The sequence below is a fragment of the Bos taurus genome, chromosome 13 (genome assembly GCF_002263795.3).
Source record: "Bos taurus isolate L1 Dominette 01449 registration number 42190680 breed Hereford chromosome 13, ARS-UCD2.0, whole genome shotgun sequence".
NCBI classification, from domain to species: domain Eukaryota; kingdom Metazoa; phylum Chordata; class Mammalia; order Artiodactyla; family Bovidae; genus Bos; species Bos taurus.
The window spans coordinates 72,767,909-72,787,262 of NC_037340.1; the positions used below are offsets into that span (position 1 = coordinate 72,767,909).

The 19,354-nt window shown below is 46.1% G+C and overlaps 1 protein-coding gene across 5 annotated transcripts; it reads left to right on the plus strand.

Annotated features, from left to right (window-relative positions):
- Positions 1-1,894: 1,894 nt before the first annotated feature.
- Positions 1,895-13,565, plus strand: R3HDML (R3H domain containing like). 5 transcript variants are annotated; one of them, XM_059893063.1, is made up of 6 exons: positions 1,895-2,746; positions 3,266-3,575; positions 6,648-6,766; positions 6,872-7,004; positions 9,085-9,200; positions 12,332-13,565. In XM_059893063.1, the coding sequence occupies exons 2-6, from the start codon at positions 3,318-3,320 to the stop codon at positions 12,462-12,464; spliced, it is 759 nt and encodes a 252-aa protein (XP_059749046.1). In that variant the 5' UTR covers positions 1,895-2,746; positions 3,266-3,317; the 3' UTR covers positions 12,465-13,565. The 5 variants fall into 5 exon arrangements, 4 of the variants coding, with proteins under 4 accessions (XP_059749046.1, XP_059749045.1, XP_059749044.1 ...); XM_059893062.1 differs by having other exon boundaries at positions 1,903-2,218; XM_059893061.1 differs by having other exon boundaries at positions 1,904-2,703.
- Positions 13,566-19,354: the final 5,789 nt, after the last annotated feature.

Here is a 19,354-nt window from a genome sequence, read left to right on the forward strand (position 1 = left end):
CTAGGACAAGTCACTGAAGCTCTGTGTCCCCATCTGTCTGTGGGCGGGGTTGCTGCCTCAAAGGCAGCTGCAAGGACCAAGTGAGTCATGGATCTAATGCTCTGGACCGTTGCAAGTGGCCAGGACATGGGAGAGGTTGGTATTTAGCGCTCAGGGAGAGTGGGGCACACACTCCTGGGTCATCAGTGCAAAGCTGTTTGTGTTTGCCTCCTCTGCCGCCTGGTATGTCATGGTTCTCAGCTCACTGTAGACAGAAAAGCCCTAAGTCCAGTTGCTCCAATGGCCCGGAGAAGGATAGAGACTTGCCCCAGGACACCCAGCCTACTGGAGGCAGAGAATGGAGCTAGATCGGAGCCAGTGCCTCTTGTCTTTCTGGTGTGATGGGAAAGCCATGTAGAGGTCAGAGTCAGCAGCCCCCAGCCCCCACTGCCTCTGTGTGCCCCGCCTCCCCCAGCATCCAGCAGTCAGCCTGGGCTGGGGGAAGCTGCTCCAGGGGAAAAGGTGTGTGCTTTGGCAGCCGGCACTGTCTGGGCCGCCGAGGCTGAGGCTGGGCAGCTGCCTGGGGCGGGAATTCCATGCGTCTGGGGAGGACCGCACTTGGGTAGCCCCGTCCCAATTCCCAGCCCTGCATCGTCACCTGGGCCAGGGCTCAGCTCGGCACCGGAGACTGGGTTCTGCCTGGAACTTCTCAGAAAGGTCTCTGGAAGTGGAGACTGAAGATTACAAGTGCTTCAACTTTGGTTTTTTTAATGGAACACCTTTCTTGTAAATCTGTCCCTTCCCGTTGCAAAGGCATCGCTTTTTATTTGTGAAGAATACAAGGAATCAGAGAAGAGAAAATGAAATTCTTTGTCAACAACAAAGTACAGCAACTCAGAGATCAAAGGAGTTCTGTCAACACACACACACACACACACACACATCCTTGAATATTTATGCATTAACACATGCATATGATACAGAAATCATCAGAAGGACGTGCTTGTATGTGTGTGCTTGCGCATTCATCACATACAAGCACATGCATACTCATGCAAGTACACACGCAGGTACAGACATCTGCTTGATCATGTACGCATCCATACACCTATATGTGACACACAAGCCCTCACATGTGTGTCTGTGTGTGCTTATACACCTATAACAAACACACATACTCTCATAAGCACATGCACACACACCTAAAGAGCTCCACTCAGTGCTCCACCAGTTCAATTAGTTGTGAATTCATTTAATCCTGGCATCAGTGTTGTAAGGAAAGAACCTTTATTTCTCCCATTTTCCAGATAAAGCACAAATGGTTAAGTAATCTGCCCAAGGACACCAGTTAGTGAGCATAAAAAGGCTTTTTTTTTTTAAAGAAAGAACAACCAAAAAAAAAAAAAAACCACCCTCAAACACAAAATAATGGGGATTTGAATCCGGATCCACTGGCTTAATTAATTAGGCTGCATGGTCCTATGTTTGAGGGGCCTCGCAGCAAATATTCTAATATTCTCATCGGGCTTTCCCCCCCATGCATCTATACTTGGTTTGGTTACAGAAATGACATCCTTGTTACATACTAGCAGGGCCCTCCCTGGGGTCAGACTTGGATGTGAATCCTGGCCCCACAGCAGACAGGCTGGCTTGACTTTGGACTGTTTCTTCACCTCTTCGGAGACTGGTTTTTCATCTAAAATGGGGAGGGATCGTATCTGCTTCTGAGAGCTTGGCTGAGCTTGTATACTCGAGCTCAGCATCCAAGTTCAGCCAGGCTCATTAGATGGGAACCATATGAAAGCTGCCAACTCTGGGGCTGGAGGACTTTGTGGAGAAAAGAGAAAAACACTTTCTGGATGCGAGATGGCCGTAATAGGTGGGGTCTGGAAGGCAGAGAAAAGGCTCGGGATCTGAGGTCTCCTGAGGAGAGGTGGTGTTTCGTCCGGGAATCCCTGCCTTGACCGCACCCCTATCCTGACCGGCAGCTCAGCCCCGGCCCCCTTGCACTTCAGGTGGAACGGCAGAGAGAGGGAGGAGAGAGAAGCCCACGGACTGGCAGGCGGAGCTTCGAGCCTGGCCCGGCTGGAAGGGGAGGGGGCTGGGGGGCTGGGACGTCAGATGCCATCAGCTCTTGGCGGAACGTTTAAGTCGCTGTGCGGCAGGCGGGCTGGGCGTCTGCAGAGGTCCCCTGCCTCCTGGGCCGCCTCCCGCCGCCAGCCTGGGCTACCCATCCTGGGTACGCGCCCCTGGGGAGCCTGCCGCCTTGTCTCCCGGACCCCTCTCTGTGGTTCTCTTCTCAGTATTTCTTTCTCTATCTTGTCTGTTCTTTTCCCCCCCCTTTCTCTCTCTCTGTCTCTCCCATGTTCCTTCTCTTTTTGCCCCAACGTCGTCTCTCTTTCTCTCTGTATCTTTCTACCTTTTTTGTCTCATAGCTCTTTTCTGGATCTTTTTATGTCAGTGATCTTTTTGTCTCCCTCATTTTCTTTTTCTCTGTTTCTCGCTTTCTTTTTGTCTGCCTCTTTCAGTCTCTTCCTTCTTTCTGTGTCTTGCAAGAGTTTGGGCAAGCTCCGGGAGCTGGTGACGGACAGGGAAGCCTGGCATGCTGCAGTCCGTGGGGTCGCAAAAAGTCGGACACGACTGAGCGACTGAACTGAACTGAACTCCACCCTGAAATTGCAGCAACTTGGGGACGAGAGCGCCCTGGCCGATGCCTCAGGGGAGGTGGGCGCTGCCCCTCTGAGGGCACCGACAGAGCCCGTGTGGAGTGAGATTGGTGCAGAGGGTATCCAGTCTGGGGAGGAGTGGGGTCTGCTTCCTGGGCTGGTGGGATGGAACTCCGGCTTTGAAGTGTTGTCTCACTCCAGGGCCTGGTCCGAATTCAGCCACTCTCTGGGCATTTCTTTATTTTTTCTTTCTATCTTTTTAAAAAAATATTTATTTGGCTGCACCAGATCTTAGTTGAGGCACACAGGGTCTTTAGTTGTGACTCGCAAACTTAGTTGTGGCATGTGGGATCTAGTTCCCTGACCAGGGATTGAACCTGGGCCCCCTGCATTGGGATCGTAGCGTCTTAGCTGTTGGACCCCCAGGAAAGTCCCTGTCTGGGCAGTTCTTCCCACTGCACCATCCACTCAGTCCATGGGGTGGGAAGGATGGAGTGTTGCTCCCCGCCACCAGAGCTGTGTTGGGAGGTCTGTGTCAAGCTCCCAGCAGTTAGCATCCTCTAGGGTGGGAATGCTGGGGAGCACTCAGGGTTTGGTGCCCTCATGACCGCCCCCTCCAGGCAGCCAGCTCTGACTGCACGAGGCCAGACGTGGGACCCCTTCCAGCCAGCTATGCCCCCGCTGCCCGGCACCGTGGGCCTGGCAGGCCTGCTCTTCTGGGCAGGCCAGACAATGAACGCCTTGATGCCCAACACCACCCTGGCACTGACCCAGACCAAGGGCACAGCTGTGAGGCCCCTGAGTGGCCTGGGGGTGCCTCGGTACCGGCGGAAGCGCCACATCTCTGCCCGGGACATGAGTGCCTTATTGGATTATCACAACCACATCCGGGCCAGCGTGCACCCACCTGCTGCCAACATGGAGTATATGGTGAGTCCTCATGCTCTGCCAGTGCCCTCTCTGGCAAATGCCAGTTGACTCGGTGTTCCCTGGAAGGGCTGAACCACTCACGAGTCTAGCCTTTCTAGCCAGTATCTGGGCCCTGTGAAGTCTGCCCATTTTACAGATGAGAAAACTAAGGCTTTATATAGGTCCTTTCTGCAGGCAGGAGCAGAGGACTGCGATTTATGGCGCATCCTCTGTGCCCCAGGCACTTACACAGAACCCTCTTCCTTCAAGGTGGGATTTATCTGCATTTTCCAAATAAAGAAATCGAGAAGCAGAGAATTAATTCGTTGAAGGTCACCCACTTGGGATTACACCCCAGCTCTGCCAGCTGCTAAAGCTGTTGTCTTAACTAACACAATGCCTTTTCCAAGAATTCTGGCTTCCTGCTGGGGATCCGCAGTGGGTGGGTGGCTGGAGATTTCCCTGCCATTGTCTCTTTGCCCCAGGGGTTTGATGACACTCCCAGTCTGTCCACAAGTCTCTGGGGGTAGAATTGGGAGAGATAGGGATTAGTTTCTGGGGTGGGGGTGGAGGGCACAGGCTGGGGGAGAAACAGCAGCTGACCAGCAAAGGACGCTGGGATGTCTTCCTTCAAAGAGGCAGAATGGGGGATCAGGGGAGAAGGGGGTGTCTCACCCCAGCCCCCTACCAGCCTGACTCCGGAGGGGAGGAGGGAACCTTTTTCATTATCGCAGCCCCTCCCCCAGGACCATTGTCCCAAACTAGCCTGTAGAGATAGGCCTCCAGCTCACCTACAGATTTCTTTAGGGAAAAGGATTGTCAGCCGCCCCCTGTAAGACAGATACCTGCTCCCTTAACTGCCTGCAAACACTTGTACTTTTGCCATGCGTTCATTCACTTATGTAGCATCTCCTGCTTGGAGCTAGGCACCACTGCTAAGCCCTGTGGACACTGCCAAGAACAGGATGGACAAGGTCTTGTCCTTCACAGAGCTTCCATTTCAGTGGGCATGATAAAAAACAAAGATCAACCACAACATTTATGTAGAATACGACATCAGGTACAATAAGGTGTTGGGAGGGGTGGGGATGGGAGCCCAAATGGCAGGCAGCTAAAGGTGGGGGAGCCGTTTATTTGTTCATTAACTGACTCATCCATTGATTAACACAATGGCTGGCACGTAGAAGGCCCTCCAGTTTTCAAACAATGACACATTTACTGAGCACCAGCCCTGTGTGCAAAGCCCTCCCCGCAACAGGTGTTTGATTGTTGCATGTATTGTGGAAGAGAGAGAGCTAGACAGTTCCACCAGGAGGGGCCCTGGGGAGGGTCAGTGAGCGTGGGTTAGAGGTTTGCATGCCCCTACCTCAGCTCACCCCTTTGAAGCATGAAGAAAACATTCCTCTGCTTTCTTTAAGAATGGATGAGTCTCACAACCCCGGGGAGATGTCTGGACCCTTCTTTGGGTGTCCCCATTGCTTCACTAGCTGGCTTCAGCCCACAGGACAGGTATCTGGCTAAATATCCCTTGCTCAAGGATCACTTTCTCTCTATGGCTCCAAAAAAGACCAGGTTCCGTTTCACATTCTCACACCAGCCAACTGTAATGATTGCTTAACGTCTCATTTCCTTGCTAGACTGTGAGTCCTTGTTCAATATTTGCTAAATGACAGATGAAATGAAGGAACAAATAATATCTCAGAATCTCAGGAAGTCAGAGTGGAAGGGAACTAGTATTTTTTTTTAAGTAAGTGATCCTTTTTTGAGATATAAAACTTGGGGCATTCATAGATGGGAAAATTAAGAAGCCATTACTGAGGAGGAGGAGGGTATTCTCTATGTGCTGATGTAGAATCATCGCTAAGACAAACCTGTCTGGTTAAATGAAAACAGCAAGGTGCCAAATAGAATGTCTGGCATCCTGCCATCTGTCAAAAAAATTCACATATATATATATATATATATATACACACACATATATATGTATATGTTGTTATTCCCTGGTGGCTCAGTTGATAAAAGAGTCTGTCAGCAATTCAGGAGACCCAGGTTCAATCCCTGGGTTGGGAAGATCCCCTGGAGAAGGAAATCGCAACCCACTCCAGTATTCTTGCCTGGAGAATTCCATGGACAGAGGAGCCTGGCGGGCTGCAGTCCATGGGGTCACAAAGAGTCGGACATGACTGAGTGACTAACACTTTAGTTGCTAAGTCATGTCTGACTTTCTTGCGACCCCATGGACTGTAGACCACCAGGCTCTGCAGTCCATGGGATTTTCTAGGCAAGAATATTGGAGTGGGTTGCTATTTCCTTCTCCAAGAAGGATTATATGTGTATATATATATAATTATTATCTTTACATAATATATATTTTATTTATATATTAACACAATATGATATGTAATTACATATATTACATACATTATATTATATATAATTACATTTTTTACATATAATCATATATACATTTTATATATATATTATATGCTTATGGGTGTGGAATATTTCTGCAACTGGACACAAGAAACTCACGATGATGGTTACCTCCAGAGTCTGGGTGGCTAGTATAAGATGAGGGACTAGTATAAGATGAAGATGAAAGACTCTCCACTTCTCCTTTCAACAGCTTACATAGTAAATGTGTGCATGTTTTCACTATTAAAAACAAACACATTTTGAATTTTAAAAATTTAATGTTAAACACATTTTCAAATTTTAATAAAAAAAATCCATTCTCTTCCTATTATCCTGGGCTCAGTCTCTTCTAGGGATAGCTGGGAACTCCCAGGCCAATCCCTGGGACCCCCTCAGAGCAGGGAACCCCAAGCTTGAAGTCCAGCGAAGGAAAAAGGGTATCGGGCTAAGAGTCAGAAGGCTAGGTGTGGATCTCAGCTCTCGTGTGGACTTGCTATTGACCTTGAAGTCACAGGCCTTCTCTAAGGCTCAGTTTTCTTATTAATTAAGTGGATTTATTGCAGGGTTCCCAGGAGATGGAGGAGTCATGATACCACGTATATTTGCATTTCTAGATGCTACTGAGATGGTGGTGGTTTTCCTCCCACTGGGAACTTCATGACCTTTCTGCTTCCCCAGGTCTGGGATGAGCGGCTGGCCAGGTCGGCTGAGGCCTGGGCCTCCCAGTGCATTTGGGCCCACGGGCCCTCACAGCTGATGAGATACGTGGGCCAGAACCTGTCTGTCCATTCCGGCCGGTGAGTGAGCCCTCCCTTCACCCCGTCACTACACTGCCCTTCTTTCACTCAGCAAGTTCACCGAGCACACGGTCTGAGTTTCTTCCATCGCCTCCACCTTCCCAGGTACCGCTCGGTGGTGGATCTTGTGAAGTCTTGGTCAGAGGAGAAGCGGCATTACTTGTTTCCTGCCCCAAAGGACTGTACCCCGCGCTGCCCCTGGCGCTGCAGTGGCCCTGTCTGCTCCCACTACACCCAGGTACCCTTTGTAGGGATGAAGGGCTGGTGGGAGAAGTAGAATGTGGTGGACAGCAGCTTGAAATAAAACACAGGCCTCTACGGACTTGCTCTTACATAATGAGCCTTTTCCTGTATATACATTGAATTGAACTGAACTGGGTCTTATTTTGAGTGTCTTAGGTCAGTGGGCCATATTGTTTGACCCCAAAATGGAGATGTGTGGTCTGACAAGTTCAAGAGTGCCTTGCTATCAATAGGTCCAAATGTTTCCCAGTATTTTCTAGTTTCCAAGGCTGTGCTGTCTTAAAAAAGAAATGCCAAATATTACCCAAAAATCGTAGTGTATTCAGAGTGCTCATATTGAGATGGTACCACTTATTGTACATAAAAATACAATGCAGTATAGTGTTATAAGAAATAGGACCAATGGTAGGACAAAGGTCTTCTTTTGGAGACCTGCCAATTTCTCTGTGACTCATTTGCAGTAAATGTCAAACACTGAAGAAAATTCTCCTAGGAAATGTGAGGCTTAAGCCAAATGTCCCTCCTGACATCCATGAGATATTATTACCCCCATTTTACCAAAGGAGAAACAAGGCACAAAGCAGTTAAGTGACTGGTCAAAGTCACACAGCTTCTGATATTGAGAAACTGACCCAAGGCTGTTTATCTTCAAAGTTTATGTTCTGGGTTCAGGATGGGAACACGTGTACACCTGTGGCAGATTCATATGGATGTATGGCAAAACCGATACAATATCGTAAAGTAATTAACCTCCAATTAAAATAAATAAATTTATAAAAAAAGAAATAATAAGGTATTTGAATGCTATAGAAACGTGCACTGTAGATAGTAAGCTCTTCTCTCAATTCTATTTCCCAAAGGTAACAGGGTAGTACATTTGCTTCTGGATTTTTTTCCCCATGAATAATATGAAAGGAAAACTGACACTTTCTCCTGGTTTCTTTATGACTAAGCATATCATGGGAGAAGGCAATGGCATCCCACTCCAGTACTCTTGCCTGGAAAATCCTATGGATGGAGGAGCCTGGAAGGCTGCAGTCCATGGGGTCGCTGAGGGTCAGACAGGACTGAGCGACTTCACTTTCACTTTTCACTTTCATGCATTGGAGAAGGAAATGGCAACCCACTCCAGTGTTCTTGCCTGCAGAATCCCAGGGACGGAGGAGCCTGGTGGGCTGCCGTCTATGGGATCACACAGAGTCGGACACGACTGAAGTGACTTAGCAGCAGCAGCAAGCATATCATGTACCACAGTTCATGAGAAATAGCAATTTGTATACTGAGATAAACCAGGAACAACAGGTTAGTCTGTTTAGCCTGCATCCTTCCAATATTGAAACCTTGAGTATTTCCCATAAGGCTTTGCAAAAACAATTTCATCTTCGCCTTTTGTGACATGGATACCTAAACACAGGTCCCTTCCTTTGTGGATATGTAATCTTTTGAGAAAGATACTGTTTCGCTTTGTTTTTTTTTTTTTTTAATCAGGAACAGATTAATGGAAAACCTGGTAATCTTAGAAATTTTGTATTCATTTCCTTTAAATACTGTGGTTTGTATTTGGCTGGCTGGTCATTTTGAGGCTGGACTTCCTTGTATTTCTTTTCAAGTAAAATTTTTTTCTTTTCTAAAAAAAAAAAAGTTTGTGTTCTAATCTCCAACACAACAATGATTTTCAAGCATTGTTCATAAGGGGGGAAAGAAAGAAATCTAATTGAACACTATAGAAAACATTAGCATATATCCTTCTATATGATAAGATTAAATATTAGTTCGTAAAACTTTTGTGCAAGAGGAGTAGGTGTGTGTGTGTGTGTGTGTGTGTGTGTGTGTGTGTGTTGGTGCACTGGGTAACAGTATAAAACTGTTTTCCCTACTGTTGATTGCAGTAAAAAATAAAGTTTGGGAAACATTATATTAATAGTACCGTATGCCTCCATCCTCTCACTTTTGAGACAGTTGCCTCCCCCAGGAAAACCTCAGCTAATGCATCCACCCTGAACTGGGCAAGTGCAGGAACCTTCCAGGCCCAAGTCCTTCTCACAGCCTCCCTTTCCTTTGTCCTCCCTTCTCAGATGGTGTGGGCATCTTCCAATCGGCTGGGCTGTGCCATCCACACCTGTGGCAGCATCCGCGTCTGGGGCAGCACCTGGCGCCAGGCTGTGTACCTGGTCTGCAACTATGCCATTAAGTGAGTGCAGCTTTGAGATCGAGGGGACTCTGGGGCAGGAGGGTGGCTCACAAGGTGGGCAGGATTCTCATAAAAGGAAGACACACAGGACACCTTGCCCTCCTCTGTTCTAAATACACCATACAGTTTGGTACTTTTAGAATTGATCGAGAATCCTTTTTCTTTACCCAAGCTTCACAGTCAATTGGGTGATAGACAGAGGACCAAGGCAGGTGGATAGTAGATAGGCAGTCTCCCTGATGAAGCCAGTAGTGGAGAATGTGTTTTAGCTCTGCCAGCCAAGTGGGCTTGCAAATAGCTCGCTGTTGAATTAAACCTTCACATCCATTAACAAGCAACACTGGACAACCAGAGGCCTCTTCTAAGTACAGTGCTGGCCCCTTTAAGCTTCCCACGAGAAACAGAGCCACCAAGGACATATGCTCCCTGCAGGGAGGCAGATCCCACAGGAAAGAAAGGAAGGATGCAGTGAGCATGCTCAGCTGCTTCTTCCAGACTCCAGTCAGCTAGGTGGGAGAGAGGTCAAGAGAAGTCTTTGAGAGCAGAAAATAGACCTGATTCATTTTTATATCCTTTTACTACAGTGATTTCAAACTGTTGGTTTTTCTTAAAGCAGAACTTTCCCTCAAGTGGTTAAATTAAACAAAAAAAGGATGACTTTTATTCCATCATCCCCTGGTGTCTCCACCACCCACATTCCCTGCCCCTAAACTTCCGGGAGCACCTTTTGAAAACTGTGGACTCACAGCATCTGACACAAATCCTGATGCCCACTAGAAGTCTTGGTTGAATGAATGAATGAACGAACCCATATGAAACCAGAAATCCACACTTTTCTAAGCACTTTGGCTGACTTTACTTATTGTTATTCAGCCATCACTTTTGGAGGAAAAAGATTCCATTTCTGCCTACAAAGAGTGTTTGATGTTTGAGACAATAAGGCACTGGAGCTTGAGAGATCACTAACAGCACCAGCTAGAGGTGAGATTATTAGGCCGCCCCGAGCAAGATCCTGGGGGACTGATTTTAGGCCTTGAGGTGGATGAAGAGGGAGAAAAGAGAACTCTTTGGGTTGGATGGAGAAAAGAGCTGTGGGAAGATCTGGTGTGTAAGCTGGATCTATGTGCCACTAGAGCAGTCTGGAAAGTGAAAGTCGCTCAGTCGTGTCCAACTCTTAGCCACCCCATGGACTATGCAGTCCATGGAATTCTCCATACTGGAGTGGGTAGCCTTTCCCTTCTCCAGGGGATCTTCCCAACCCAGGGATTGAACCCAGGTCCCTTGCACTGCAGGCGGATTTTTTTTTTTACCAGCTGAGCTATCAGGGAAGCCAGAGCAGTCTGGAAAGCCTGACCAAAACCGTAGTTGTGATTCATAAGCTAGAGGCCAGCAAACTACAGCCCACAGCCAAAATCCGACCTGCTGCCTATTTCTATAAATAAACTTTTATTGAAACATGACCACGACATTTGTTCACATATCCTCTAGGGCTGCTTTCGTGCAATAAAGACGTTTGGCCCCCAAAGCCTAAAATATTTACTATCTGGCCCTTTACATAAAAAGCTTGCAAACTCCTGCACAGGCAATGGGAAACCACTAAAAGTTCTTGAGCAGGAGAATGATGGGATGAAGGTTTGTTTTGTTTGTTTGGCCACGCCTCGGGGCTTGTGGGATTTTAGTTCCCTGACCAGGAATCAAACACGGCCCCTGGAAATGAAAGCACCAAATCTTAACCACTGGATGGCCAGGGAATCCCTGGTTTGTTCTTTTTTAAAAAACTGCTTAGTTGAGATATAATTCACATACCATACAATTTATCCATTTGAAGTGTACAACTCAATGGGTTTTTGGTGTATCACAGTATTCATTTTTTTCAATCCTGGTAAAAAATATATATATAACATAAATTTGCCATTTTAGCCATTTTTAAGTACTGTGTACTATTTCGTGGCATTAATTGTATTCATAGTGTTGTACAACCATCACCTCTATTTCCAAAATGTTTTCATCATCCCAAAGAGAAAAAACTGTTACCTTTAAGCAATGGCTCCCTATCCGCGCCCCTCCCCAAATCTATTGAGAAGATTAACTTCATAGCAGGTAGGATGGTTTTGGATGACTGTCCATGAAAAATAAATGTACAGCAGAGGCCACAAAGAGGTTTCACGGGCACATCTCCCATGGTTGAATTACACCCAGTATCTAATTATTATAGTTCTTATTTGCATATTACCTTATAAGTTACAGGGGCTTCCCGCATAGCTCAGTTGGTAAAGAATCTGCCTGCAATGTGGGAGACCTGGGTTCAATTCCTGGATCGGGAAGTTCCCCTGGAGAAGGAAATGGCAAACTACTCCAATATTCTTGCCTGGAGAATCCTATGGACAGAGGAGCCTGGCAGGCTACAGTTCATGGGATCCCAAGAGTCGGACACGACTTAGTGCTATCTTTCTTTCTTTGTAAGTTACAAAGTGTTTTTGCATAATTTTTATGGACACCATTTCATTAACTTATTCAGAGGATAAAATCAAGGCTCAAGAAATGAGGTAGTTTAGGGACTAAACTACCCTGGTGGTCCCTGGGTAAGTGGTTAAGTGGTCCAGTGGTTAAGACTTCATCTTCCAATGCAGTGGGTGTGGGTTTGATCCCTGGTCAGGGCCAAAATACCAAAACATAAAACAGAAGCAATACTGTAATAAGTTCAATAAAGACTTTAAAAATGGCCCACATCAAAAAAAAAAAAAAATCTTTAAAAAAAAAAGAAAGAAATGAGATGGTTTATTCTGTCACCAGCTGGCAGAACCAGGATCAGAACTCAGATCTGCTTGTTAGAGAGGGGAGGGAGGGATTTCTTTGGGGAGGTGGCTGGGGTGGGGTGGTTGTGTGGAAGGAATCAAAAAAATTGCACTTCCTGGGGAACTGCTTATCTGCCAAGCCAGGTGCTTGGATATGCTCATTTCTGTGTGGGAAGAATGTCTTCTCTTGGTTTTAGAGATGAAGAAACTGAGGCTTGCAGTTGTGACCTGGTTACAGGGCCAGTCAGCGGCCCTGCTGATATTTGAAAACCTGTGTGAAGGTGGCTCATGTATCTGTCCCCCCAACCCGCCTCCCTGGGCCCTCTTCTCTTCCAGGGGTAACTGGATCGGAGAGGCACCATACAAGACGGGGAGGCCGTGTTCCGCCTGCCCCCCCATCTACCAAGGCAGCTGCAGCAGCAACATGTGCTTCTCGAGACGCAAGTCAAACAAGCTCCTGTGGTTCTGAATTTTCCATGGGCTCTGGCAGGTCTCCGGCTGGGCCTGACGCTCCAAGAGTCCCTTCCCCAAGACAGGGTCAAGGAATACTTTTTTAAGGATGTGAGTTGGGCTCACTTCACCTACCTGAATCTTCCCTCCTGTTTCCATTTCCTAAACGTCCAGCATGTACCCGGAGAAAACAGCCTCCTTGCTTTCCTTCTTACCTGTTACATCTTTTTCTCCTCCGGCCTCCAGGAAAGAGGCCTGCATCCTCAACTGACTCAGTTCTCAGAGAGCCAGGGCCGGAAGAAGCAGTGGCAGCAGCTTTTGGACTCTCAGGCCTCCAACCCCCAAGTCTTTGTGTATCCAATAAACTACCTTCATTCATTCAATAACAGCCAACCAGCTCCTGGGCCGTCTTTGTGGACCAATGGTCTCCCTCTCTGATTTGGGACCATTTCAGTTGCAAGCTTTTACAAAATAACTGTAGTTAGCTTGTGGACACCCCACCCCCAGTGTACGTTACTGAAGCCATGCAGGGTCCAGGCATCTTTTTCACAGGTGGGCACACTGAGGCTTGGCAAAAGGGCATGACTTACTGAGAGCTGCATGGCTTGTCTGGGAAGGCACCCAGGTTGAAGCCCAGGCTCTGAAAGCTCCTTCAGGCTGTTCTAGACACCTCTTTGAATGCTCAGAACTGACAGCCTAAAAGCAAAGCTCGGCTGAGGGAATTCTGTCTTTTAAGGCTTTTTTTTTTTCCTTTGGCTCTCTCTGTCTCTCTCTCCTTTCTTTATTTCTCCCAGGGAATCTCATTCTCGTTCCCAGAAACCTTTTCCCCTCTCCCCACCCCACCCAGTTATCAAAACACACAAAAGACCTTTTGTCTTTAGAGATAGTAAAATCTCTCCCTCAGACCTTGCACTCCAGCTGGGGCCCACTCCCTGCCTGGCTGGAGAGAGCTTCATTCAAAGACCCAGATGGAAAACAAGCCCCTTTTCACAGAGTCCCTACATGATTCTGGATGGAATGAGTATTCTTCCCTCTTGGACATTCCCATCTACGCTACAACCTGTACCTGTGTCTCCAATATCGCCTTCCTCCACCCTCAATAAAATTCTTTGAGATCTTGTGCACTGGCTCTTTCTGGTCCCCATCTCGGTCCTCAGGAGGGTCAAAGAGGAGAGAAGGAACCGGAGCAGAGGAGATGGGCTGAGGGGAAACCAGCTCAGGAGGAAGGCCGAAAGGGCTTCGTTGATGGTCCAGCGGCTAAGATTCCGAGCTCCCAAGGCAGGGAATCCTGGTTCGATCCCTGGTCAGGGAACTAGATCCTGCATGCTGCAGTGAAGAGCCTGCATACTGCAACCAACACCTGGCACAGCCAAATAAATAAAGAAGACCAGGTGCTAACAGTCCCTCGGCTCCTGCTTTGCACCAAGTACATCAGCGGATCACAGGTGCAGGTGTCTGACTTCTCACTCCACTTTACAACTAAGAAAAATGAGACTTATCAGAAGTGCCCATTTCCAAATGCTAGAGATGCATGAAATAAGAAAAACAAGGACGCGGTTCTGAGTTCATTATTCTCAGATTATATTCTTCCTAATTTTTTTGGAAGGGGGTATATTAAAATGTCCTTTCATGTATCACACAATGGTGATAATGAATGTTAGATTTCCTTAAAAATTATTAATATCCTTATGTGGCAGGTGGGGGAAGGACTTGCCAACCTTTTGTCAAATTCCCAACTGTTCTGGAACTTTTTTTTTAGATTTAAAAAAGTGTATTTATTTATTTAGCTGCACCAGCTCTTAGCTGTGGCATGTGAGCTCTTTTTTTTTTTTTTCTTTTTTTGCATGTGAGCTCTTTAGTTGAGTCATGTGGGATCTAGTTCCCTGACCACGAGTCAAACAGAGGCTCCCGGCATTGGAAGTGTAGAATCTTAGCCATTGCACTACCAGGGAAAACCTTGTTTTGGAAATTTAAGTGGCATGTAACCCTCTGGATTCCATGGCATGTATAAGGTCACAGAGCTAGTAAGGAGCAGATACGGGATTTTAATTCAGCTCCCTCCGATCCCATGGCTATGCTCTTCTGAGGTCCCCGATTTGCCTTCCTATGTCCTGAGTTAACAGGATAACCAGGGTAATCACCATTGGCATTTATGAGATGCTGAGGACACTCTTAATCTCATTGAATTATCCTGCTATGTATTGATCTTACTCGCATTTTATAGACATAAAAACTAAGGCCATAGAAGTTGGGTCTGAATATGCTCTGTATGACTCCAACGTCCAGTGTCACTCCCCTGCCTCTCAGCTAAGAAGGGAGAAACCAGGGACTGGACAAAGGTAGAAATGATGAGGGGTTTCCCTGGTGACTCAGTAGGTAAGGAATCCACCTGCAATGCCAGAGACCCAGGTTCCATCCCTGGATCGGGAAGATCCCTCGGAGAAGGAAATGGCTACCCACTCTAGTATTCTTGCCTGGGAAAGCCCACGGATAGAGGAGCCTGGTGGGCTATAGTCCATGTGGTAGCAAAAAGTCAGATATGACTTAGTGACTGAACAATAACAGAGATAATGAAGCATAAAGTCCATTGGGAATTCCAGAAGACCTCCTGGATCCCCCATTTCTGAAACTGTCTCTGAGAAGACCCCAGGTCAAAGAAGGAATGAACCCAGTGGGCACGCTTGTGTTTATCAAGCCTTGGCCCCTACAGATGTGGCAGTGAGAACTCCAGTAATGCCCTAGCTTGGCTAAGCCGCTGTTCCAACTGAAGTTGGGAACTTTTTTTTATTGAAGGATAATTGTTTTATAGAATTTTGTTGTTTTCTGTCAAACCTCAACATGAATCAGCCAGAGGTATACATATATCCCTTCCCTTTTAAAACCTCTCTCCCATCTCCCACCCCATCCCACCCCTCTAGATTGATACAGAGCCCCTGTTTGAGTTTCCTGAGCCATACAGCAAATTCCCATTGGCTATCTATTTTACATATGGTAATGTAAGTTTCCGGAGAAGGCAATGGCACCCCACTCCAGTACTCTTGCCTGGAAAATCCCATGGGCCGAGGAGCCTGGTAGGCTGCAGTCCGTGGGGTCGCTAAGAGTCAGACACGACCGAACGACTTCACTTTCACTGTTCACTTTCATGCATTGGAGAAGGAAATGGCAACCCACTCCAGTGTCCTTGCCTGGAGAATCCCAGGGACGGAGGAGCCTAGTGGGCTGCCGTCTACGGGGTCGCACAGAGTCTGACACGACTGAAGCGACTTAGCAGCAGCAGCAGCAGCAATGTAAGTTTCCATGTTACTTTTTCCATACATCTCACCCTCTCCTCCCCTCTTGAAGTTGGGAACTTTTGCTGCAAGAAATCTGAAACAGTTCTTAAACCCCCCTAATATTTTATGCTCTTTGAAGATCATTCCCCAGTCTCATCTGATTGCTCATTTGCTCATACATTCACCAGCCAAGAGAGTTAAGAGCCTGGACTCTGAAGCCAGAATGCCTCAGTACAAATTTAACACAAAGTGGCCAAGTGTGCTTGGGTAAGTCAAGATCTTAACGCCTCAGTCTCACCTGTAAATGGGGACATAAATTGTATCTGCCTCATGAGGTCCTTCAAAACATGAAATGAATGAGTACATAGAAAGCATCTGGGAAAGTACCTGGCACTAGTGTAGACAGTTGCTTTAAAAGTTCAATGTCAAGGGACTTCCTTGGTGGTTCAATGCCTAAGATTCCCTGGTCATAATGCAGGGGGCCCCAGTTCGATCCCTGGTCAGGGAACTAGATCCCACATGCCGCAACTAAAGATCAAAGATCCTGCATGCCACAATTAAGACCTGACACAGCCAAATAAATAAATTTATTTAAATAAATAAATTAAATATTAAATACGTAATTTATGTAATAAATAAATAAAATAAATTAATTTAAAAGTTCAATGTCAAAAGGAAGGAGATGTTGTCACTGAGATGGGAAAGTAAACTACGGAGGGAGGTTGTCTTGTTTTTAATAAAAGACATATCATAGCATATTTACAAATTGATAGGATTCTGCCTCTAGAAATTTGACCTACAGATAAATTCCCACATCTGACGCAGGAGACTTGAAGTTTATGAAGACATTCACTGTAGTGACAAAAGCCTGGAGACAACCTAAGTGTCCAGCAATAGAAGACTAGAAAAATCATTTATGGGACATCCACACAGTACATAGCCACTCAAAGAATGAGGTGGGTATGCTGGTGTGGAGACAGCCCTTAGAGACCGAGGAGGTGACAGGAGGGTGTGTTTCACATGTTCCCATGTATTTATGTGCATCTACATGTGTGTTTATCCAAATCGGCTTGGGTTGCCATAACAAAATACCATGGACTGGGTGACTCAACCAAGAGAAAAAAGTTTCCCCAGTTCTAGAGGCTGGAAGTGTGAATTCAGGATGCCAGTATAGTTGGATTCCGGTGAGATTTCCCTTCTTGACTTGCAGATAACTACCTTCTCACTGTATCTGCATAGGTAGGAGAGGGGTACACTCTCATGTCTCTCCTTTTTTAAAAAAAAAAATTTTTTTGCCAAGCTGCACAGTGTGTGGGATCTTAGTTCCCCGACCAGGGATCACACCTGCACCCCCTGCTTTGGAAGCACAGAGTCTTGACTACTGGACTGCCAGGGAAGTCCTCTCATATCTCTTCTTATAAGGACATTAACTCTATTGAATCAGGACCCCACTAGTTTAACCTTAATTACATTCATGAATATTCATTGGAAGGACTGATGCTGAAGCTGAAACTCCAATACTTTGGCCACCTGATGTGAAGAACTGACTCATTGGAAAAGACCCTGATGCTGGGAAAGATTGAAGGTGGGAGGAGAAGGGGCCGACAGAGGATGAGATGGTTGGATCGCATCACCTACTCGATGGACATGAGTTTGAGTAAGCTCCGGGAGTTGGTGATGGACAGGGAAGCCTGGCGTGCTGCAGTCCATGGGGTCATAAAGAGTCAGACACAACTGAGCGACTGAACTGAACTGAACATCCATAAAGGCTTCAGATACAATCACATTGGGGGTTAGATCTTCAACATATGAATTTGGGGGAACACTTTTCTGTGCAGATCAGTGTCTATGTGTATAATTTCTGGATATATATACAATAATTTGTTTAAAAGTTCAATAGAGGGACTTCCCTGGTGGTCCAGTGGTTATGATTCCACGCTTCCAATGCCGAGGGCCTGGGGTTCAATCCCTGGTCAGGGAACTAGATCCCACATGCCTCACCTAAGACCTAACCCAAATCCAGTGCAGCCAAATACATAATAAAGTGAAAGTCGATTAGTTGTGTCTGACTCTTAAAAAAAAAAGTTCAATAGAGTGAGATGTGGGAAGTAAGGTTAGAGAAAAGCTTTTATTTTTCATTATATGCTGTTCATAAAATTTTCATTTTTAACACATGAATGTACTAATGGCTTCACTTATAAAACTAGTGTAAAGCAAACAAAAGGCAAAAGAAAGCTCATATCACCTGCTTAAATTAAAAAAGAGTGACAACAGCTGGGACTTCCCTGGTGGTTCAGTGGTTAAGACTCTGAGCTTCCAGTGCAGGAGCATGGGTTCAATCCCTGGTCAGGGAACTAATATCCCACATACCATTTGGGGTGCGGCCAAAAAAATAAATAAATAAAGATTGACCGCGACAAATGGTAATAAGGATATGGAGTAAAAAGGGAGCTCACTTACCCTGCTGGTGGTAATGAAAAATGGTATGACCACTATAGACAATAGGTTTGGAATTTCTTATAAATTAAACATATATATATATATATATATATATATATATATATATACATATATATAAAACAACCGGCAATTCTTCTCCTAGAAATTTAACCAAGAGGAATGAAAACATATGTGTAAAAGAAGACTTGTCCATGAATGTACATCACTGCTTAATTCACAGTTGTCTCAAACAGGAGGTAACCCCAAAGCCCATTACTAAGTGACTGGGTGAACAAATTTCAATATGTCTACTCAATGGAATACTACTTAGCAAGAGAAAAGTACCAGGACACAGGTGAAACTCACAAATATACTGAGCAAAAAAGCCAGATACAAGAGTAAATGCCCTTCTGCTGCTGCTGCTAATGTAATGTGACAAAGCAGATCAGCAGTTGCCTGGAGTGGGAGGTGCTGGGGGGATTAATTGCAGAGGAAAAAAAGGGAACTTTAGGGGGTGATGGAAATGTTCTGTGTCTTGATTAAGGTTATAGTTACATAAGAATATACGTTTGTCAAAATCATAAAAGTGTACACCTAAAATTTTATTATATATAGATTATACCTCAATGAAGTTGATTTTTAAAGCCTAAAGAGGGAGAGGTTGAATATAGAAGAGAACTTACATGGTCATGTGGGGCTCCTGGGCAGTGGGAAGCGGGAGGGTGTGGACCCATGTGGATCAGGAGGGAGAGAGGTGAGCAAAGTGCAAATGCAGGTGAATTTTTGCGGGGACTTGAGGCTGGTCTGGGTTGAAGGCTCCTGTTCTCTCTGTGAAGAAGGGAAAGCCTCAGCCTCCTGAGAATGAGATGGACAATTTCCGAGGTGAGAAAAGATCTGAAGTAGAGGTAGAAAATGGAAAAGCCAGGAGAAGAGAAACAGGGTAGAGGTTCCGGGCAGTGTGGAGGGACCCATCGAAGCTTGTGATTATGAATCTCCGGCGGCCCCCAGCTGTCCATCTACGTGATTTTTTATTTTTTCAACAGTGATCAGCGGCTGGTGTGTAAGCATAAAGAAAGCAATATACATGGGCTCATCCAGGGTTGGGTTTTTGTCAGATGGTTAGAAGAAAAGGGCCTGAGACAGAAGTAAGAGAGAAACTAAGATGGACTGTGGGCTACAAACTTGACAGGGGGAAATG

Bases quoted from the DNA above. Each gene is read 5' to 3' on its own strand.
- R3HDML (XM_015474300.3), top strand. From the start codon at position 3,249: ATGACCGCCCCCTCCAGGCAGCCAGCTCTGACTGCACGAGGCCAGACG. The intron at 6,767-6,871 runs GTGAGTGAGCCC...CCACCTTCCCAG, and splicing joins CTGTCTGTCCATTCCGGCCG to GTACCGCTCGGTGGTGGATC. The intron at 9,201-12,331 runs GTGAGTGCAGCT...CTTCTCTTCCAG, and splicing joins GTCTGCAACTATGCCATTAA to GGGTAACTGGATCGGAGAGG.